Raw genomic sequence first — 18,798 nt, 5'->3', positions numbered from 1 at the left:
CCTGGCCAAAGGTGGCCATTCTTTCCCCTCCTCTCTCTTCACTGCTCCCAGGAATCTCTGCTGTGCCTAGTGTCAAGGATCCCAGGAGCCCGGCTATTTCACTTTCTGTTTATGCCAGGCCCAGTGCTCAGGGCTGGTAGGAAAAGACAACTTCCATTCCAGCAGGCATCTCATGGGGAGATGTGCTACTTACTCCTAACTTTTTCAGCAAAGCAAGTCACTTCCTCTTGAGGGTCTCCGTACATTTCTTGAGCTTAATCATTCATGGAATCAGAGAGAAACTGATTTTTTTAAACGTTCACTCCATTTGAAGTGACGAACCCCAGTGACTTTGCACCAACCACAGAAAAGCTGTGCATACGTCCTTCCCTCTCTGCCAATCAAAGAAAGGTTTTTAAAGACCTTGCATTTTTATCCCCCAATGAAATACTTGGCAGAGTATTTTTAAGTTTCACGGGCTTATCCTTTGGGTTCAGATGCAACATTCTTATATGCTGTGAAATGACACCTTTCTTCCCTCAAATATCCCTTTCTGTTTATGCAGAATTTTTTTTTAATCTAAATGGCGGTTTAACATTTCCAAGTACCCTTTCATTGTCTGGTATTCCTAGTAAAGAAGGAGAGTTAACAATACCAGTGACATTAAGCCAAGACTCCTACTGCCAGTTGTGAAACCAGTTGTCTTAGGTGTGGTAACTGATGATTGAGACTCTGATCAGGAAAATTTCCACTATTTCATCAGGCCTAATAGGTAGATTGTGTCTGCAAGTGAGTTGTATTGGGTTTCCGTGCTTCAAGCACAACCAAGGTCTGTGCTGGAAGCTCCGTGAGGGTTTTTAATGGTAGTGATGTGTCCACGGGTAGAGCGTTGAGGAGAAGAGAGTAGAAGCACGCTGAGGTAAAGAAAAAGAAGTAGCCAGAAATCACAAATCGGCATTTTTAAAAAAAAAGAAAGAAAAAGGGGAGTCAGAACTATTAACTCCTACCCCTCCCAAGGTTTTTGGTATTTTTTTTTTTCTATCTATCTAACTAACCCATCTAGAAAACAGTTGACCAAATTGTAGACTCTAAATGTTAATCTGCTTTCTCAGTTTCACTTGAAAACAGACTTTGTTTTGCCTGCTGCCGAACTTCTAGGTTCTTTCTTGTAGTCTTGGGGGTTCTTATTATAGATCGAAAATGTGAGTCGGCATAATTAAGCAACTTGGAGCCTTCAGAAGCAGTTCACTCTTGAAATGACTCTATCCGCCTACAGCCATTTAAGATTTAAGAACAAAAACAGATCTTGATTTTCTTTTTCATGTTAACTCAAGCTGCTGCTGAGTGGGAGAGTCAGAAATGACACCAGCTCCATTGATTACTCAGCTGCTGAAAGATGGTTTTTTTAAATGTACCTTCGTGTGGACAGCATGACTTCCACCTTGGGGAAGTCACTTCCCCCGGATATCGTTTTGGAATAAAATGTAGATTTGTTTTTACAAAGGCATAAGAGCTAGCAAACATTTATTGTGGGTTTACTATGTGCCGGACACTGTACTAAAAGTATTTTGCATAGAAAACTGATGAATTTGACTTTCTTGTTCATTCACCTAATCATTTGCTTTGTTTCTGTTCAATAATCGAATTATTGAGGAGCTTAGTAACAACACCTAACTGTGCAGGAGGAATGATGCTATGGCTGGACTTCAAGTCTTTGCTTACAGCTTTAATTTGTTGAATTTTAGAATTGAGGGAGTCTTGAAGCCACTGGAAATATTAAGAGACTTAGTGAAATCTGCCACATAAAAGTGGCAGAAAGTTATGATGGTGGAGTATCTATATTTTCATTTTATTTAGGGTGACATCTTTTTTTTTTAATGTGGGCGTCCTTTGTGGATGCCTCCAAATCATTCTTTTTTAACCTCCATAAAATTCCTTCCTGTGGCTGTGAGATAGATAGATGTCTTGCCTATCAGTTTTCCAACTCAGTTGTCTCTCTTCTTTGACCGTTTCAGCTTTAAAAAACAAAAGTGACAATTTGAACTTCCTGCCTGCGGGGCCTCACTGAAAGACTGATACTGGCCTGATAAGGGGGTATTTATTTTGGTTTAGTGGCTTCAGAAATCCCTCTCCCTCAACAGGCCTTCCATCACTGCCCCCTGATCAGCATCTTGCCTGATGATGTCTCGCTGTATTTATTCTGGGGCTGCCGGCTCAGCAGGAGTAACTGATAACAGCCAGCAGCAGATAACTGGAATCAGACCCCTCCAGCCTGTCAGCCTAGAGAATGGATTTGAAGAGTTCAGAATCGGGGGGTCCACAAGTGTTCATTTCTAGACCTATCAGATATCAAGCTTGGAGTTCCTTCTCAGCTAAATCAAACAGGGATTTTTTTTTTTTTTTTTTAAGACGGGAATGATACATTTACAGAGGCTACAGCCTGATCCCCAGAACGTGTCCTCTGCTATTGCTGAGACTGAGAGCCCTCCTGCCTGGCATGGTCTCCACACACACCGACGGCTGATGCCTTCAGCCTCCTCCCATGGCTAGGGCAGGTGCTCACATTGCAGTGATTGCCCTCCAGTGACCTGAGCTCCAACTGAGCAGCATGTGTTTTACTTTTGATTTTCAAAGAAGGCTGAGTAGGGAATTTTTGGTTTTCCCTGTTCTGACGGTTATTTTCCTGAAGACGGCGTTTTCCCTGTGTGGTTGGAGGGACAGGGCTAGTGATGGCCCGGACAGTCTGGAAATATCCCCCTCATTGCTGCTGTTCCTAAATAGTATATTTACCAAGTGGCATTATGCCATCTTTTGGAATGAAAGCTTTCATCTTAGCTGCCTGGTGTGTGTGTGTGTGTTTTGTTTGTTTGTTTGTTTGTTTTGGTACTCTTAGCAATTGAACTGGCTCAGGAAGTGCCTGTTGTGGTTTGGCATAGGTGACTATGTCATGCCTTGTGATTCCAGGGGACAGCATTGCTGGAAGCCTGGTTAGACCAGACAAAGCCTTGGTGAAATTCTTTAGTTGTCAGCAAATTGAGGGTAAGGGGTAGCATCTGCGTGTCCTACCTGTCTGTTTGGCCTTGGCCGTGTGAACAGGATTTTATCAAATTCGTATTAAACAAGAATGAAGGCGAAATTGATGACTGCTTATTACTTGAAATGAGTCTTAATCTTTCACATCTAGTTCGCAGGACGTGCTGATTTCCTCAGAATGACATTCATTCACCTGTGACACCCCCCACCTAGAATTTTTCCACCCCACTTTAATGGAAGAAGGCCTGTTCTAGCTTGAACAGCACTTTTCCTTCCATGGTAAAGTTTCTTCTGCTAGTGGAAACAAAATGATCCAAACTATGCTGTTTGCTTGATCAGTGCTGCCAGTGCCCCCATTTTACTGAGAAGGAAGTAGAGCCGCGCACTGAGTGAGTGGCCCAGAGCCTCCAGGATGAGAGGGTGCTGAGAAAGCAGGTGTCTCTCACTGTGGCCAGCTGGTGCTTGGGTTTCTCAAGGAGAGAACAACTTGGGCAATTTCACTTCAATTCTCTGTACCTCTCTGAGTAATCGCCCTTTCTTCTTCATTGCAGCGCAGACACAGAGCTACCCAAAGCAGCAGAGCACTGAGAAAAATGACCTTTGCCCAAAGAACGCTCCGAAGAGAGAGTATAGTGTGAAGGAAATCCTAAAATTGGACTCCCACCCCTCCAAAGGAAAGGACTTCTACTGTTCAAACATTTCACCCCTCACTTCAGAAAAGGACGCAGATGACTTCAGAAAAAATGGGAGTCCTGAAATGCCCTTCTATCCTCGGGTTGTGTACCCAATCCGGGCCCCTCTACCGGAAGACTTTCTGATGAAAGCTTCTTCCCTGGCCTACGGGATGGAGAGGCCGACGTACATCACTCACTCCCCCATCCCCTCCTCCACAACACCCAGTCCCTCTGCAAGAAGCAGCCCCGATCGCAGCCTCAAAAGTGCCAGCCCTCACGGCAGCCCAGGGAACACTCTGTCGCCTCTGGCTCCGGGCTCTCAAGAACACAGAGACTCTTACTCCTACTTGAATGCGCCCTGTGGCACCGAAGGTCTGGCTTCTTACCCTGGATATGCACCTCCCCCACACCTCCCACCAGCCTTCATCTCCTCCTACAACGCCCACTACCCCAAGTTCATTTTGCCCCCCTACGGCATGAACTGTAACAGCTTGAGCACCATGAGCAGCATCAATGGCGTCAGCAACTTCGGCCTCTTCCCCAGGTTGTACCCTGTCTACAGTAACCTTCTCGGTGGGGGCAGCCTGCCTCACCCCATGCTCGCCCCGGCCTCTCTCCCGAGCTCTCTGCCCTCGGAAGGAGCTCGGAGATTGCTTCAGCCTGAACACCCCAGAGACGTGCTGGTCCCGGCACCCCACAGTGCCTTTTCCCTCACCGGGGCCGCCGCCAGCATGAAGGACAAGGTGTGCAGCCCCACCAGCGGGTCTCCGACTGCAGGCACAGCGGCCACCGCAGAACACGTGGTGCAGCCCAAAGCTACCTCAGCAGCGATGGCAGCCCCCAGCAGTGATGAAGCCATGAATCTCATAAAAAACAAAAGAAACATGACTGGCTACAAGACACTTCCCTATCCCCTGAAGAAGCAGAATGGCAAGATTAAGTATGAGTGCAACGTTTGCTCCAAGACTTTCGGCCAGCTCTCAAACCTGAAGGTAAGCCTCGGAGTGGAGCCGTCTGACTGTCTGCCAGGGTCTGTACCTCTGTGCACATGTGTGTGTTTGTGTTTGGCTCACTTTTGACAGTTGTAAACTTTTATCTTCAGTAGCGTGAGAGCAGGCCGGGAATAGTTTGACTTTGCTTTTGCCACTTCTGGCTGTGTGGCTTTGGACAAGTTACTTCCCCTCTCTTGAATTTCTTCTAAATAATGAAAACATGGGGTTTGGGCTAGAAGGTTAGTCCCGCTAGCCTGTAACTTTCATTCCTTCTGCGCAAGCAAAACAAAGCATTCAGTAAACCTCAGGGCTTTATCTGTTCTTTTTAGGGCTTAATCTTGATGCTTCTCTTAAGATCTTTGCATCATAAATGCCTGAGTCCTTGAGCAGAAACGTTAGGTCTTCTGAACAGCCAAGAGCGGAGCTAACACGTGTGGCTTCTTCCCAGGTACACCTCAGAGTGCACAGTGGAGAACGGCCTTTCAAATGTCAGACTTGCAACAAAGGCTTTACTCAGCTCGCCCACCTGCAGAAACACTACCTGGTACACACGGGAGAAAAGCCACACGAATGCCAGGTGGGCAGTATTTTGGGGGTAGAACTTCTGACTTCTGTAGAAAATATCTGAGGAGTTGGCCTCCCCAGGTCACACGACCCATAGATCATCCCACATAGCCTTCTGCCTTGCCACGGGCGGAGAGCCCTGTACCTGCTGTGAGCTGAGGTGATGACACAGCCAGCTCCCAGTGGGTGGAAAATGGTAGGGGAAATAAACACCACCTCATATGCAGTGTGGCCACATCGCCCTGTTTGCTTAATGCCACGCCATAGGTGCCACAGGGAGGCTTCTCGCCTACCAGGTTGCAGAGCATCAGTTTGTAAGCCTGCCCCTCCCACTGGCATCTTTTCATTGTCTGGTTGTCCCTTCTCCCTTCTCTGCCCTGGTCCCCACACTGCAGGTTTGTCACAAGCGATTTAGCAGCACCAGCAATCTCAAGACCCACCTGCGACTCCACTCTGGAGAGAAGCCTTACCAGTGTAAGGTGTGCCCTGCCAAGTTCACCCAGTTTGTGCACCTGAAACTCCACAAGCGCCTACACACCCGGGAGCGGCCCCACAAGTGTGTCCATTGCCACAAGAGTTACATCCACCTCTGTAGCCTCAAGGTCCACCTGAAAGGGAACTGTCCCATGGCCCCAGCCACAGGGCTGCCCCTGGAGGACCTGACCCGAATCAACGAAGAAATCGAGAAGTTCGACATCAGTGACAATGCCGACCGGCTCGAGGACATGGAGGACAACATTGATGTGACCTCTGCGGTGGAGAAAGAAATTCTGGCTGTGGTCAGGAAGGAGAAAGAAGAAACTGGCCTGAAAGTGTCTTTGCAAAGAAACATGGGGAATGGACTCCTCTCAGGGTGTAACCTTTATGAGTCATCTGACCTGTCCCTCCTGAAGTTGCCTCACAGCAACCCACTACCTCTGGGACCTGTCAAGGTCAAACAAGAAACAGTCGAACCAGTGGATCCTTAAGATTTTCAGAAAACAAAAAGTGTTGTGTTTTTGTTTCTTAACTTATGACTTGGCAAGTCAGGGTGCCTGTAGCAAATTGCTTGTACATAAATCCAGTTCTGCAAAGCTCTCCTGACGGCACATGGTTTACCCTCACCTCTCTGAAATTAAAGAAGGAACTCCAAAGTTACTGAATCTCAGGGCATAAATGAGGCAAAGACAATATACACATATTATATATACTTATTTACATCCCACCTATATATATTTGAAACTGTATTTTGAATATTTTGTGTGAATATGTTTGCATAGCCTTCCCATTGCTAAGACTATTACCTAGGCATAATTATTTTTTCAATGATAATTCTTCATAATTTATTATACAATTTATCATTCAAAAAGCAATAATTAAAAACGTTTACAATGACTGGAAAATTCCTTGTAATTTGAGTATGAATGTTATATTTTTGTCTTTGGGCCATTCTTGAGACAATTTCTGCACATCTGTTTACCTAAGATTTAGTAAACCAAATGCATTACTTCAGCCAATCTTTCTCTATAATAACGGTTTGAAATGAGGTTTTGGTAATACCAAAGTTAGACAGTTGATGTGTTAATTCATAGGATCATATCCTTTGAGAACAACATTGTATAATTTAGGGGTATGTGTGCAGAATTACCCAGTAATAGCTTCAGTAGAATAATCAAGAAAGGGAATCTTGTACGCTTCTGTAGATAGTTCAGTTATTTTCCCCCTAGCCACAGATTTATTAAAAAGGTGAAAAGGTTTTGCCAACCTGTCTTGCTCTCTAAAAAGCAAGGTCACCCCCCCCAAAGTTATGTCACCATCTAGAGTGGCCATGTGACTTCCGCATCCCACGTTATTATCGAAAATGTGAAGAAGACAAAATGCCATGTTTAAAACCACTGCGAAACGTTCCCAAAGCACAGATGGTTTTATGTGTGTGAGGTTTGCATCTGGGTGATGTTTTTGTTGTTGGGTTTCTTTTTATTGTTGTTATGTCAAAATTGCACAAACATGATGCTCTACCAGGAAGGATTTGAGGTAGATAGGCTCAGGCCACACTTTAAAACCAAATAAAAAACAAACAAACAAAAACACGGGTATTCTCCTTGTCTTAGGGTAAAAGCGGGTAATAGGCTTTTCTATCCCCAACAGATCAATTGTATTCTTTCTGTAAAACTCAGATTTTTCTCAGTATTTGTGTTTTTACATTTTATGGTTAATTTAATTGCAGATGAAAGGGCATTGCAAAGTTGTTCAACAACAGTTACCTCAGTGAGTGTGTCCAGTAGTGCAGGAAATGTCTTACCGAATGATTGCTACTCTAGCGGAAACTCGATGTGCTCCAGGAAGGTAGAGCGGGTGCCATTCTGTCTTCCACTCTGCTTAGCCCAAAGATTCCATGGCGGCATTCAAGGTGTAGCAAAGAATGATGTATATTTATAAATCTATTTATACCACTATTCCATGTGTATATATAATATATTTATAACCACTTAAATTGTGAGCCAAACCATGTAAAAGAACCTTCTTTTCCTAAGGCCAAAAAAACCAAAACAAAACCCTTTCTCAGACTTGGCTTAACACTCAATGACCTCACAACACATTGATGAGCTTGGCCACCCCTGATATTGTAAGAGATCCTGAAACCTTGTGCAAAGGCAGGGACCTCATAACAAGAAGCGGTGTTTTTTTATTATCAAGGACAATCTAAGATGGCCTTATTTTTGTTTTGCCACATTATGATTATGCGGTCATACCCAAGACACGAAAGTAAAAAGTCCATTATTACTCCTTTACCAATTGTAATTTTTTCTCTCTTCCTCTTCGTTCTTCCTAAATAGCTGATGTATCACTAATCAATCTGGTTTATAGATACACAGCATTTTGGTCAAGGCAACTAGTGTCAACCTGCAGAAGAGAACAATAATTTTCTGCTAATCCAGGAAAATTTAAGGGCCTTACTGATCTCTTCCTATAAGTAGCAAAACTGACATTTTTTTTATGTATCAGTGTTTGTAAACCAAAGCATCATACTGACATTAACATCAAATACTTTCTATTCCAAATCACTCGTTTGTTCTCTTTAACCCCTTTTGTGTCTTTAGATGTGGGAATTATTACCAAGACCAGCACAGTGGCTTGGGACTTCCTGCTTCTCTGTACCGGCTGACTTTCCCCCTAGGCCTCTTACATGTGAATGTTGAGCCCACAGTCAACAGTGGTTTTATTTTCTTTCCTCAAAGTTAAAACTGACCAAAGTTACTGGCTTTTTACTTTGCTAGAACAACAAACTATCTTATGTTTACGTATTGGTTTACATTGTTATTTATGTGCAAATTGTCAAAATGTAAATTAAATATACATGATCATGCTTTATCAATGCTTGTCTAGTGTCTTGAGTGAAGGGCAGGTGAGCGACATCTTACCCGTACAAAGGTGGCCCCAGGACAGATTTTCAACATGACCCATTTGTGTCTCCTGCCCCTCCCATGGCGAGGATGCCCTCATCTCTCTGCCTCCATCAGGGGGGCATGTGGGAGTGGTCTGAAGAGTTGATCTATTCTTTTTCATAACTCAACAGTATAGACTTTTCTTTAATGATGAGCTATAAAAGTGTTCTCTAAAGAAAGCATTTCAAGCATTAGTAAATGTGGGAAGATCCGTTTGCTTTTACTGGACATTTTTGTTTGTATTACTTTGTTGATGAGCATGGGGTGGTGGGGAGGTAAGGAAGACTTGGATTAATTCCAGAAATACCTATGTAGCCTTGTGCCAGTGTGTGTGTGTGTGTGTGTGTGTGTGTGTGTAGACCCAGCTCACTTAATGGGCAGGGGGTTTTGAGGAAGCCCTGGAAATACCTGTGTAGCCTTGTGCCAGTGTGTGTGTGTGTGTGTGTGTGTGTGTGTGTGTGTGTGTGTGTCACTTAATGGGCAGGGGGTTTTGAGGAAGCCCTGGGGATCTGTGACACCACCAGTGGTCAAGGTCAGGGAACACTGCCCATTAATGACGTAGGTTTTGCTTCAGTGGCTAACGCTGAGCACACCACAGAGAGTAAGTTCTCAATTTTTGCTTCTACATAGTCTTCCTGACCTGCATCCTATGGTATTTTTTTCTTCACTTCTTAACTTGGGAAGTAGGTTTGCCAGTTGTACATGTAAACTCAAGCTAGCTTCTGTCTTACAGAATCTGGGCATTGGTGGTGTGAAACACAGAGATCAAGGCAGCGTGGCATGCGGCCCCAATGGCCAGACTGTGAAAAGGATCTACCCGTTTGTCCATTGATGCTCCAGAAACTAACCTGTTTCCAGGCACTAATAAATTTGAGTCTCAATTGATTAATGTGAACAGAAGATGCTTCCAGAAAAGTATTAGTGCCGTCAATGAAAAAAAAGAAATCTAAAAGCCTTTTGCAAATGGTTTTCATGTTTACTGTGTCATACATTACTAAGTTTAAAGTTCCATGCCTATGCTAACTGAACGTTCCAAAAATAATGCTCATTCTTACATGTGAACACTTGAAACTGCCCAATTCTTTTTAATGTTTCTTCTTTATATTCACTTAAACATCTGTGCCAAGAACTTGAAATGCTGCCAACTTGGAACTGTGGAGTTAAGAAAACCAGAGCCCTATTGTCATAAATGTGCCAAATGGTGCAGGTTGCACTACTAAATTCTACAGAGCCATTGTGGTAATAATTTTTCAAAACAGACCAATAAGATCCAGAGTGTAACAGTTACTATCATAAATCATGGTTCTTTATTTGGCAAAGCATGTCTTTTTTTTGAGAGTTATATATCTTGGGAACACTTGTGAACTTGGCTGTTTAATGAAACGTTACATGAAAAGATAATATTCACTAGGAGCACAAGTCTACCCAGCCTGCATCCACACAGTTGGATCGAGGCCTTATGCAGCTGTTTGCTGGGCAAGGACAAGACTGAAAAAAATCATCTTTTTCTGAGTCTTTCCTTAAAAGCTCTGTTCAAAAATGATGCAGTTGGTTCACCACCATGAGGGAACATATAGAATATATGGTTCCATGGGAGTTTATGGCCATGTTTCTAAATTTTTTTTCTTTGGGAGTCAGAATCCAATTTAGGACCCATTTGTTTATTTAATTCTCTGTGTGTGTGTGTGTGTGTTGTGTGTGCATGCGTGCGTGCCCGTGCGCACACGTGCATGTGGCCTTAAAAAAGAGAGAGGGAAGTCCTGGCCAGTTGGCTCAGTGGTAGAGCGTTGGCCTGGTGTGCAAGAGTCCCGGGTTCGCTTCTCGGCTAGGGTACACAGGAGAAGTGCCCATCTGTTTCTCCACCCCTCCCCCTCTCCTTCCTCTCTGTCTCTCTCTTCCCCTCCTGCAGCCAAGGCTTCATTGGAGCAAAAGTTGGCCCGGGTGCTGAGGATGGCTCTATGGCCTCTGCCTCAGGCGCTAGAATGGCTCTGGTTGCAACAGAGCAATGCCCCAGATGGGCAGAGCATCGCCCCCTGGTAGGCATGCTGGTGGATCCCGGTCGGGCACATACATCTGTCTGACTGCCTCCCCATTTCCAACTTCAGAAAAATACAAAAAATAAATAAATAAAATAAAATAAAGAGAGAGGGAGAGAGAATGGGAAAAGGCCAGAGCAGAGAAATGGAAGTAATGTAAAACCAGGCCTTTCAGGTAGTCTGGTTTAGAAAGGAAGGCTGTGCCACAGAGAATGGCCGATAAAAGTGTAATGAATAGCAGAGAAGTTAATGTAATGTGATAATTGAACCAATTCAAGACATTTCTTTTTCCTTTAGGAGACTGTAGAATTTTTTGTTCATGTCTGTTATATCAACTTCTGGTCAGAAGAAATCAGATCATTCTGAACAGTAGCCACCTCCTTGAAGTCCACTTATGGATACATAGCAACTGCAAGAAATGTTTCAGAACCCATGGAGAAGCCTTCCATCACACCCTTTTTATTTTACTTTTTAATGATTTATTGAGAGAAGAGGAGTGGGGGAATGAAAAGTATCAAGTCATAGTTGCTTCACTTTAGTCATTCATTGATTGCTTGTTGTGTGTGCTTTGACTGGGCAAGCCTAGGGTTTTAAACTGGGCACCTCAGCATGCCAGGGTGACAGTTCTGTCCACTGCGCCACCACAGGTCAGACAGTCCTCACGTTCTTTTTCAACCTTCAAGTCCTAAGAACTCCCAAGTCCATTTGATTAAAGTGCTGCTGAGAGCTGCTCCCTAAATGAGAAGTGATTTTAATCTCAATACAGCCTTAATCATGTGATTTAAACAAAAAATAAAAATAAAAACCAATAGCAAGACTTCAAAAAGTCATTTTTGACCTGATTTATACAAACACTTGCCATTTACAGAATACTAAACCAACAAACCCTCTGTGAGTTCACTCTTTCTTCCAAGTTTAAAGATGATGAACCAAGGTTGGCAGGTCCACATTTGTTCCTCTCTGAATTTACTAAATTTAGCATAAAGGTGAATATAGTCACCTTGTAGTTTTCTCCTACCCCAAGAGGAAAGAAAGGGGAAGTGAGAGATAAGTGCCAACGCATGGTTTTGATAAATTCTTCGCTGTGTTAACAAAAGGAGGTTGTTCTCATGGAATTGTGGCAGATGTCCCGTCTTTAGGGATCTGGAGGATTCACCCGTGGATGAGGGCAACCGACCGTCCTGCATGGCTGGTGAGAGGCAGAGCAAAGGAAACCAAATCGTAGCTGACGAGACCTCGGTTTAAGCCACAAAGACTAACACCTACCTCTAGGGTTTGTAGCACAACGGGTTCCTTTCCATGGGTGGGAGGGAGTAGGGTCTCCTTCCCGGGAGGAGTCTGGTTGGTTGAAAGCACAGGATGTACAAGATGATCTGGCAAGGTCTATAATTCAACAATTTCTATCAATCTTGTAAATGATCCTGCACCTGGAGACAAGATAGATATAAGGCTTGGGCAGAGAGGTTTCTTTAATGTTTCTGAGGCCTAAGAAACTATATCTATAACTATATCGTGTGTGTGTGTGTGTGTGTGTGCACACGTGCACATGTGTGAGGTGTGTGTGTGTGTGTGTGTGTGTGTGTGTGTGTGTGTGTGTGTGAAAGACAGATCTGGAGAGTTTGTCTAATTCTGAGGAAGGGACGGTCCATGATATCATAAAATGAACTGTGTATATTTTGTAAAACATTTAAAAATTTATTCCACATCTGAGTTCTTCTGAGGGACCCAGAAAGGGGTAAAAAGGAGGCAGGGTTGCACTCTCGCCTGCCCCAGGCGCTCTGCAAGCAGCCTCAGGCCAGCGGCCCTTCAGTGCAGTTAGTGTGCTGAGGGAGAAGGGACCCGCTCAGCTTGCCTTCTCCCGTCAGCACGGCTCCCCTAGTGCTGTGGCCCAGCCACACAGGCAAAGGTGAACCCTGGTCCCCTTCCATGTAACCCTCCGTTGCCATCAGCAGTTTCCCCTAGTGCTGTGGCCCAGCCACACAGGCAAAGGTGAACCCTGGTCCCCTTCCATGTAACCCTCCGTTGCCATCAGCAGTTTCCCCTAGTGCTGTGGCCCAGCCACACAGGCAAAGGTGAACCCTGGTCCCCTTCCATGTAACCCTCCGTGGCCTCCCCAGTTTTAGTATAGGTGACAGATAGGGAGCTGTTGTGAGGGCAACCAACTAAGGATCATTAATGGGCTGATTTAACTCCTTCCCTGGTTCCCTGGGCCAGAGTCTAAAAATACACCCATCCCCAGGTGGAAACTGATGTCATAAGCTTTGATGGAAAGGGCCGTGGACCAGTGGTTGAGACACTGAGTTCTAGTCCTGGTTCAGCCACTGGATAACTTGTGTGATCTCCAGAAAGTCCTGGAAGTTCCCTGGGCCTCTGTTTCCTAATCCATAAAAAGGTTGTCTTCTGTTCTCTCAGAAGTATTTCATCTCTTCAGATGCTGAGATCCTGTCGTTTTCTCTATTTCCTTTGGGTTTGTTTTCCTTGGAACTCTGATTGTTGCTATGGGCAGATATTTGTAATTGAGAGAGCAGATGTCAGAGAGAATGGAAATGAGAGGCAGGCTTGCATGGAAAGAACTATTGTGGCTTCTTTTTGGCAAAAGAGATTGGGCTCACAAAAGTCCTGCTAATTTGTGAGAATCGTGAACTTTCCCCAGGAATTAATATGCTCATCTGAAAAGAATCAAGATTCGTTTAACGAAAATAAAGGGTTGTGCTGAAGTCAAACCTCTTCTAGAGTTCAGCATAAATTCTAAGATGTTTAGCTCAGTGGGTTCTGGGGAGTTTTCTTTATCTTTTTTTTTTTTTTTTTTTAAGCAAAGGCATACTTGTAGGAAGACTGGGAAAGATGAAGTTTGTTGCCACAAAAAGAAAAGGGGGACAAAATTACTTGTAGCTAACGAGGAGAATGAGCCCCTAATAAAGGGTACCCAAGAAGATGCTGAAAGGAAACATTTTGGTTAGCAAAGCAATAAAGGCCTCAATACTGTCTTAACGGTTCAACGTTTAAAAAAAGGAATAAACAAAAATGAAGCAGAGAGAGGGAAAGGTTAAACCAAGACAGAAACTGTGAGTAGATAGATGTGAAAGGGGCTGAAAATAAGTGAAAAGTGAAAAATTGCTTTATGAATAAACCGTTAAAAAATAGTGAGTGAAAAAGCAATTGTGCTTCCAGTTATTACTGAATCACAAGCTTGTGGAAGCCGGAGGCTGAACTGAGCAGCGACTCCACACTTAACCTACATTGCAGCAGCTGGTGCAGGGCCGTTCCTGTGGGCGGATGCCGTTTTCTACTTGAGTGTAAGTTTCACTGTGATTACCCTTTATCACAGGCATGTGGGCCATTTTGCCACCTTGCACACAAAAACCATGACTTGGTCATCTCTCCAACCTGCTAACCCTACAAGGCAGGTGATATCCTCCAGAGGACATACAGTACACAGACAAACCAAGGAGTGAGGGCCAAGGGCGGGTGACCAACCCTTCTGAGAAAAGGAGAAGCTGGGGAGTTCATGAGGCCTGAAGCCTCAGCCTGCCTCTGCCTTTTTCTGAAATTGAGAATGTGATTGCATACTCACTGCTTCTTGTCATTCTTTTTTTATTTTTATTTTTTAAAATTATTATTAAATGAGAGGTAGGGAGGCAGAGACAGACTCCCACATGGCCCATGTGCCCCAACCAGGATCCACCTGGCAACCCCTGTCTGGGGCCAGTGCTTTGCCTATCTGGGGCTATGTTCAGAAACAAGCTATTTTAGCGCCTGAGGCAGAGGCCATGGAGCCATCCTCAGCGCCTGGGCCGACTTGGCTGGAACCATTCGAGCCTTGGGTGTAGAGAGGGAAGAGAGAGAGATAGAGAGGGAGGGCAGGAGTGGAGAAGCAGGTGGTTGCCTCTCCTGTGTGCCCTGACCAGGAATCAAACTCAGGACTTCCACACGCTGGGTCGACGCTCTACCACTGAGCCAACCGTTCAGGGCCACCTCGTCATTCTTGGTGGTGTGTTCCCATGGAGACTCAGTCTTCTGTGCCAAGAGCTGGCAGAATTCCTTTCTTGGGAACACATCTGTGCTTAGGGCTAGCAACTGAAAAGCCAGTCCTAGCAGCACAGCCCCCCAGGCACACTCGAGGAAGCACTGGGAGCACTGGGAAGTGAATCAGACCTAGCAGTGTGGCCTCGCCCTGCCAGCCTGCAGGAAGAGTGGTGAGGAACGGAAGGGCCAAGCACCCATAAGAAGGCAGGTCAAGCTGTTTCCAAAGCTGCAGGGTTGCTCCCCTCTCATTCCAAGTGTAGAACATACTTCTGTATCAGAACTGCAGGCAGACAGCTAACTTTTGATTGTCAGCTTTAACAGAAAAGAGGTGAGCGTTGGGCAGTCACAATTCCAAGGTAATGGCATTGGAGTACTTTGTTGGCTGGCTTTTCTGCCCTCCCCGAACGCACCCTTGTCCCCGGCGGACACCAGGGAGGCAGGTGGCCCACCAGGGGAACACTTGACCGAAGTGACCCATGAAGCAGCTAGCTCCCATGCACACAGCTGGCTGTACAATCAAAGAATGAGGCTCAACTTTAATGAATCTGTTTCATTTTTAATAACCAGGGTAAAACTGTAGTTCTGTACATCTGGCTAATGGGCTGAGATTTTCCTCAAAACAGATTTTGGTATCTGTTCTTGCTGTTGCTACAAAAGGTTCCTGGCCTTATGCCAGTGGAGGCTTTAGGTGACGTGCTTCCCTCCTCGAGTTTTTTTCCTGAAGGAAGTAGGTAGGGTTGGGCTTTGAGTATCTGTACCCTAGAAATGGAAATATCAGAGCATGGGAGGGCAGGAAAGATGCCCAGGTGCTCCAGCAGCCTGCTGGGTCCCAGCCAGACCTGGAAACCAAGGCCCTGCTTCCTGACTGCTTCCTCCACCGGCAGACGAGATGGTGCTGCTACTGCCCAGCTGGCCAGGGCCCAGGGGAGCCCTTGAGGTTGTTTGCACTTCGGGCAGGCTTGCCAAAATAGCCGAGTTTGATAGCATTAAATTACTGTCTTTGCCTTATCAGGAGCTTGACCCTTAACTATTTCTGCAGACATTTCAGAAAAGATAGTAGAGGACAGGGAGTGGAGGGCTGTGGCCTACTATGGCCCATCATTCTGATCCATCCCGCTTAGGACTCCACACAACCTTTTGGTTCTCTGAAGACAAGCTGCTTCCAGATGACCCTTTTTTATTTTTCTTAATGTTTACTTTATTGATTTTAGAGAGAAGGGAGAGAGAGAGAGAAACATGAACATCTATCTATCTGTTCTGTATGTGTCCTGACCGGGGATTAAACCGGCAACTTCTGTGCTTTGTGATGATGCTCTGACCAACCAAGCTACCCGGCCAGGGCCAGATGACCCTTTTTTGAAAAATCTGTATGACTTGAGGGTGTGGACAGTTCTCCCTCAAAGTGCCAGGGTGAGTATTTCCATGTGTGTTAGCAAAAGGGGAGGTGTCAGGTTTTGTGTCGGCCTCAGGTCAACAGTGTCCCAGAAAGGAAACTGAGGCACAGAGATAACCCCACCCCGTCACAGCATGCCTCAGAGACCTGGCAACTGCAGCTGAAGGGCGCCGCGATCCTCACAAGGCATGGGCAAGGGCAAAACTTCAGATGCTATTTTAGATAAAGTGGCTTTAAGTTCATTCCACTTAAAAGCATGGAGGGCCTGTGCTTTCTACAAAAGAGAAGAAATGTATAAATGAACATATATTCTGCTTCAAATGCTCATTTGTAAAAACTTTGTTACTTCTGAGTTTGAAAAGGTATGTCATCTGTTCTAAATATTGCCCATTTGTATAGTTAACCAGTGAACCTGGAGGCCGAGATGAAAGTTGAGAAAGAGCAGTCTGTTCTACCTTTTTGTTCCCAGGCAATGTAATCCCAAAAGGCATGGTTCCTCTAAGAATTAGCTGAAGACGTTCAGTATGCCCACATGCTATACAGCTCTTGCAACCAACAGAAACCCTGCAAGATTTATAGTGGGATTGCTTCAAATTGGTAGTTTTTGTCTTCGCTAGTTTTGACCTACACGTGGATTCCAGACTGAAACTTACATTATCTGAAGCAAATCATTCAGGCCATCTTAGATAGGTTACAGCTGTTCCAATCCTCCCTCCAACTTTAGTGTAATAGCATAATATATTATTGTTCATCTATATATAGCCTGGAAGAATTATATGCTCTTAAGAGGATCGGCTGGAAAAAAAAAAAAGAAAAGAAAAGGAAGGAAGAAATCTTTTAAAACTAGCTGTATAACTGAGAAATGAGAGAAATGTCTCAAACTCAGCTCTAAATCTTGTTCACATCAGAGAAATGTGAGTTTGAAAGTGGAAGGATGGAGGCAAGCTTTAGCTGGTGGGCACTCCCGACTCCGCTCTCCCCGAGGTCTGTCGAGGTCCACTGGGCACTCAGTGGGCTTCTCCGAAGGAGAGGCATATGTTTCTGCAAGACCAAAAAAAAAAAAAAAAAAAGGCTGAGGGTGTGCAGACTTCCTTCCGTACTTGGGTTTCTTCCTTCTAAGGGGTGTTTGAAAGTTTTTCCTGTGCTTCTAACTGATCAGAAACCACATCATGTCTTTTGTCACTGTCTTTGCTCACCGCTGGAGACCCTGGTGGTTAGAGAGGGAAAGTCCCTTTTGATAGTGCATGTTGGGGGCCTGCAGGGAGTGCTGGGAGAGGGGAGAGGAGAGAGCATTGAAGGTTTCCTTTCTGGCCTAGACAGTGCACTCATCCCGGCCAGCTCTCCCCTCCTCAGAAAGGCAAAGTGCGTCTTTTTATGCCCCTCATCATTCTGGGGTGATGGAGGAAGAGAGCATTAGACAAAAGGAAAGAACATTTAGTTCAAGAGCTCTGTGTTTCTGGGAAGCCCGAAGAGAGTGGCCACAGGCCCCTCTGTGTGGCTGAGATCAGCTTATACCAGACTCCTCAGCACCTGTTCCCATGGGTTAGAAGGATGAGAAGAGAGGTTGGGGCAGAGGTGGATTAAGGTTGGGTGAGGTCCGGGCGAAGAAGAAAATATTGGGTTCTTTAAAAAAAAAGAGAGAGAGACAAGGAAAATAAACATACATGTTAACCATATTTTTAAATAAATAAAAAATATTATGTACTATTAATGTTAAAATTGCACACATGAAACCAAACTTGGTGTCATTAGAAAAAATTTAAAGTTGGGGTTTTGCAGGGCCCTTCAGGAGTCGGGGCCCAGGGCGTCCACCTGGTGCGCCCGCATTAAAGCCGCCTCTGGGTTGGGACACAGCCACATATATATTCGGTTTGAGCTGTTTTAGGGCAGTTTGTGTAGCCACATTTCTATTCTTTCATTTTTTAACTGATTTAAAGTTTTTACCATATTGTAATCATTTTTAAGTGCTCAGTTAATGCTGCTGGGTTCACATTGTTGTGCCTCAGAGCTCTCAGATGTTTTCCTCTTGCAAAGCTGAAATGCTATATCCCTTTCCCTGCTCCTCCTCAGCCTCTGTGCCATTTCGTGTGTGTGTGTGTGTGTGTGTGTGTGTGTGTGTGTGTGTGTGTGTGTGTATGTGTGACAGAGACAACAGAGACAGAGAGAGTCACAGATAGGGACAGACAGACATGAAGGGAGAGAGATGAGAAGCATCAATTCTTCATTGCAAAACCATAATTGTTCATTGGGGGGTGGGGCGCTACAGCAGACTGAGTGACTGGCTCCTTGCTCAAGCCAGTGACCTTGGGCTCAAGCTGGTGAGCTTTGCTCAAAGCAGATGTGCCCACATTCAAACTGGCGACTTCGGGGTCTCGAACCTGGGTCCTCCGTGTCCCAGTCCAACTCTCTATCCACTGCGCCACTGCCTGGCCAGGCTGTGCTGTGCTGTGCCATTTCTTGATCATGCTACTAATGCAAGCACTTTGCTCTGGTTAAACCTATAAAATTGATTTCCAAACAAGACCCTTTTCAAGTTCATGCACCAGCCTTGCCAACTTGAGTGCATTTCAGATTCACTCTTTCATGAATATTCATCACTTGCTGTGATCTGGTTTACAAATGCCTGTCCTCAGCACTCCAGCTGGGCTTCGACAGTTTATGGAGTTGTTATTTGCA

General features: G+C 44.9%; 1 protein-coding gene across 5 annotated transcripts in view; it reads left to right on the top strand.

Moving 5' to 3' along the window:
* The window catches only part of PRDM1 (PR/SET domain 1), a 74,268-nt gene extending 65,671 nt beyond the window's left edge, over positions 1-8,597 (top strand). For all 5 annotated transcript variants that reach the window (XM_066373568.1, XM_066373567.1, XM_066373566.1 and 2 more), the window contains 3 exons: positions 3,564-4,678; positions 5,127-5,255; positions 5,638-8,597. In XM_066373568.1, the coding sequence (XP_066229665.1) occupies positions 3,564-4,678; positions 5,127-5,255; positions 5,638-6,210 (1,817 nt within the window). In that variant the 3' untranslated portion in view covers positions 6,211-8,597. The remainder of the gene's footprint in view (positions 1-3,563; positions 4,679-5,126; positions 5,256-5,637) is intronic.
* Positions 8,598-18,798: the final 10,201 nt, after the last annotated feature.

This window comes from Saccopteryx leptura, chromosome 3 (assembly GCF_036850995.1).
Source record: "Saccopteryx leptura isolate mSacLep1 chromosome 3, mSacLep1_pri_phased_curated, whole genome shotgun sequence".
Taxonomy (NCBI): Eukaryota; Metazoa; Chordata; class Mammalia; order Chiroptera; family Emballonuridae; genus Saccopteryx; species Saccopteryx leptura.
The sequence above is the reverse complement of the archived record's forward strand: the minus strand, read 5'-3'. Positions and strand labels throughout refer to the sequence as shown.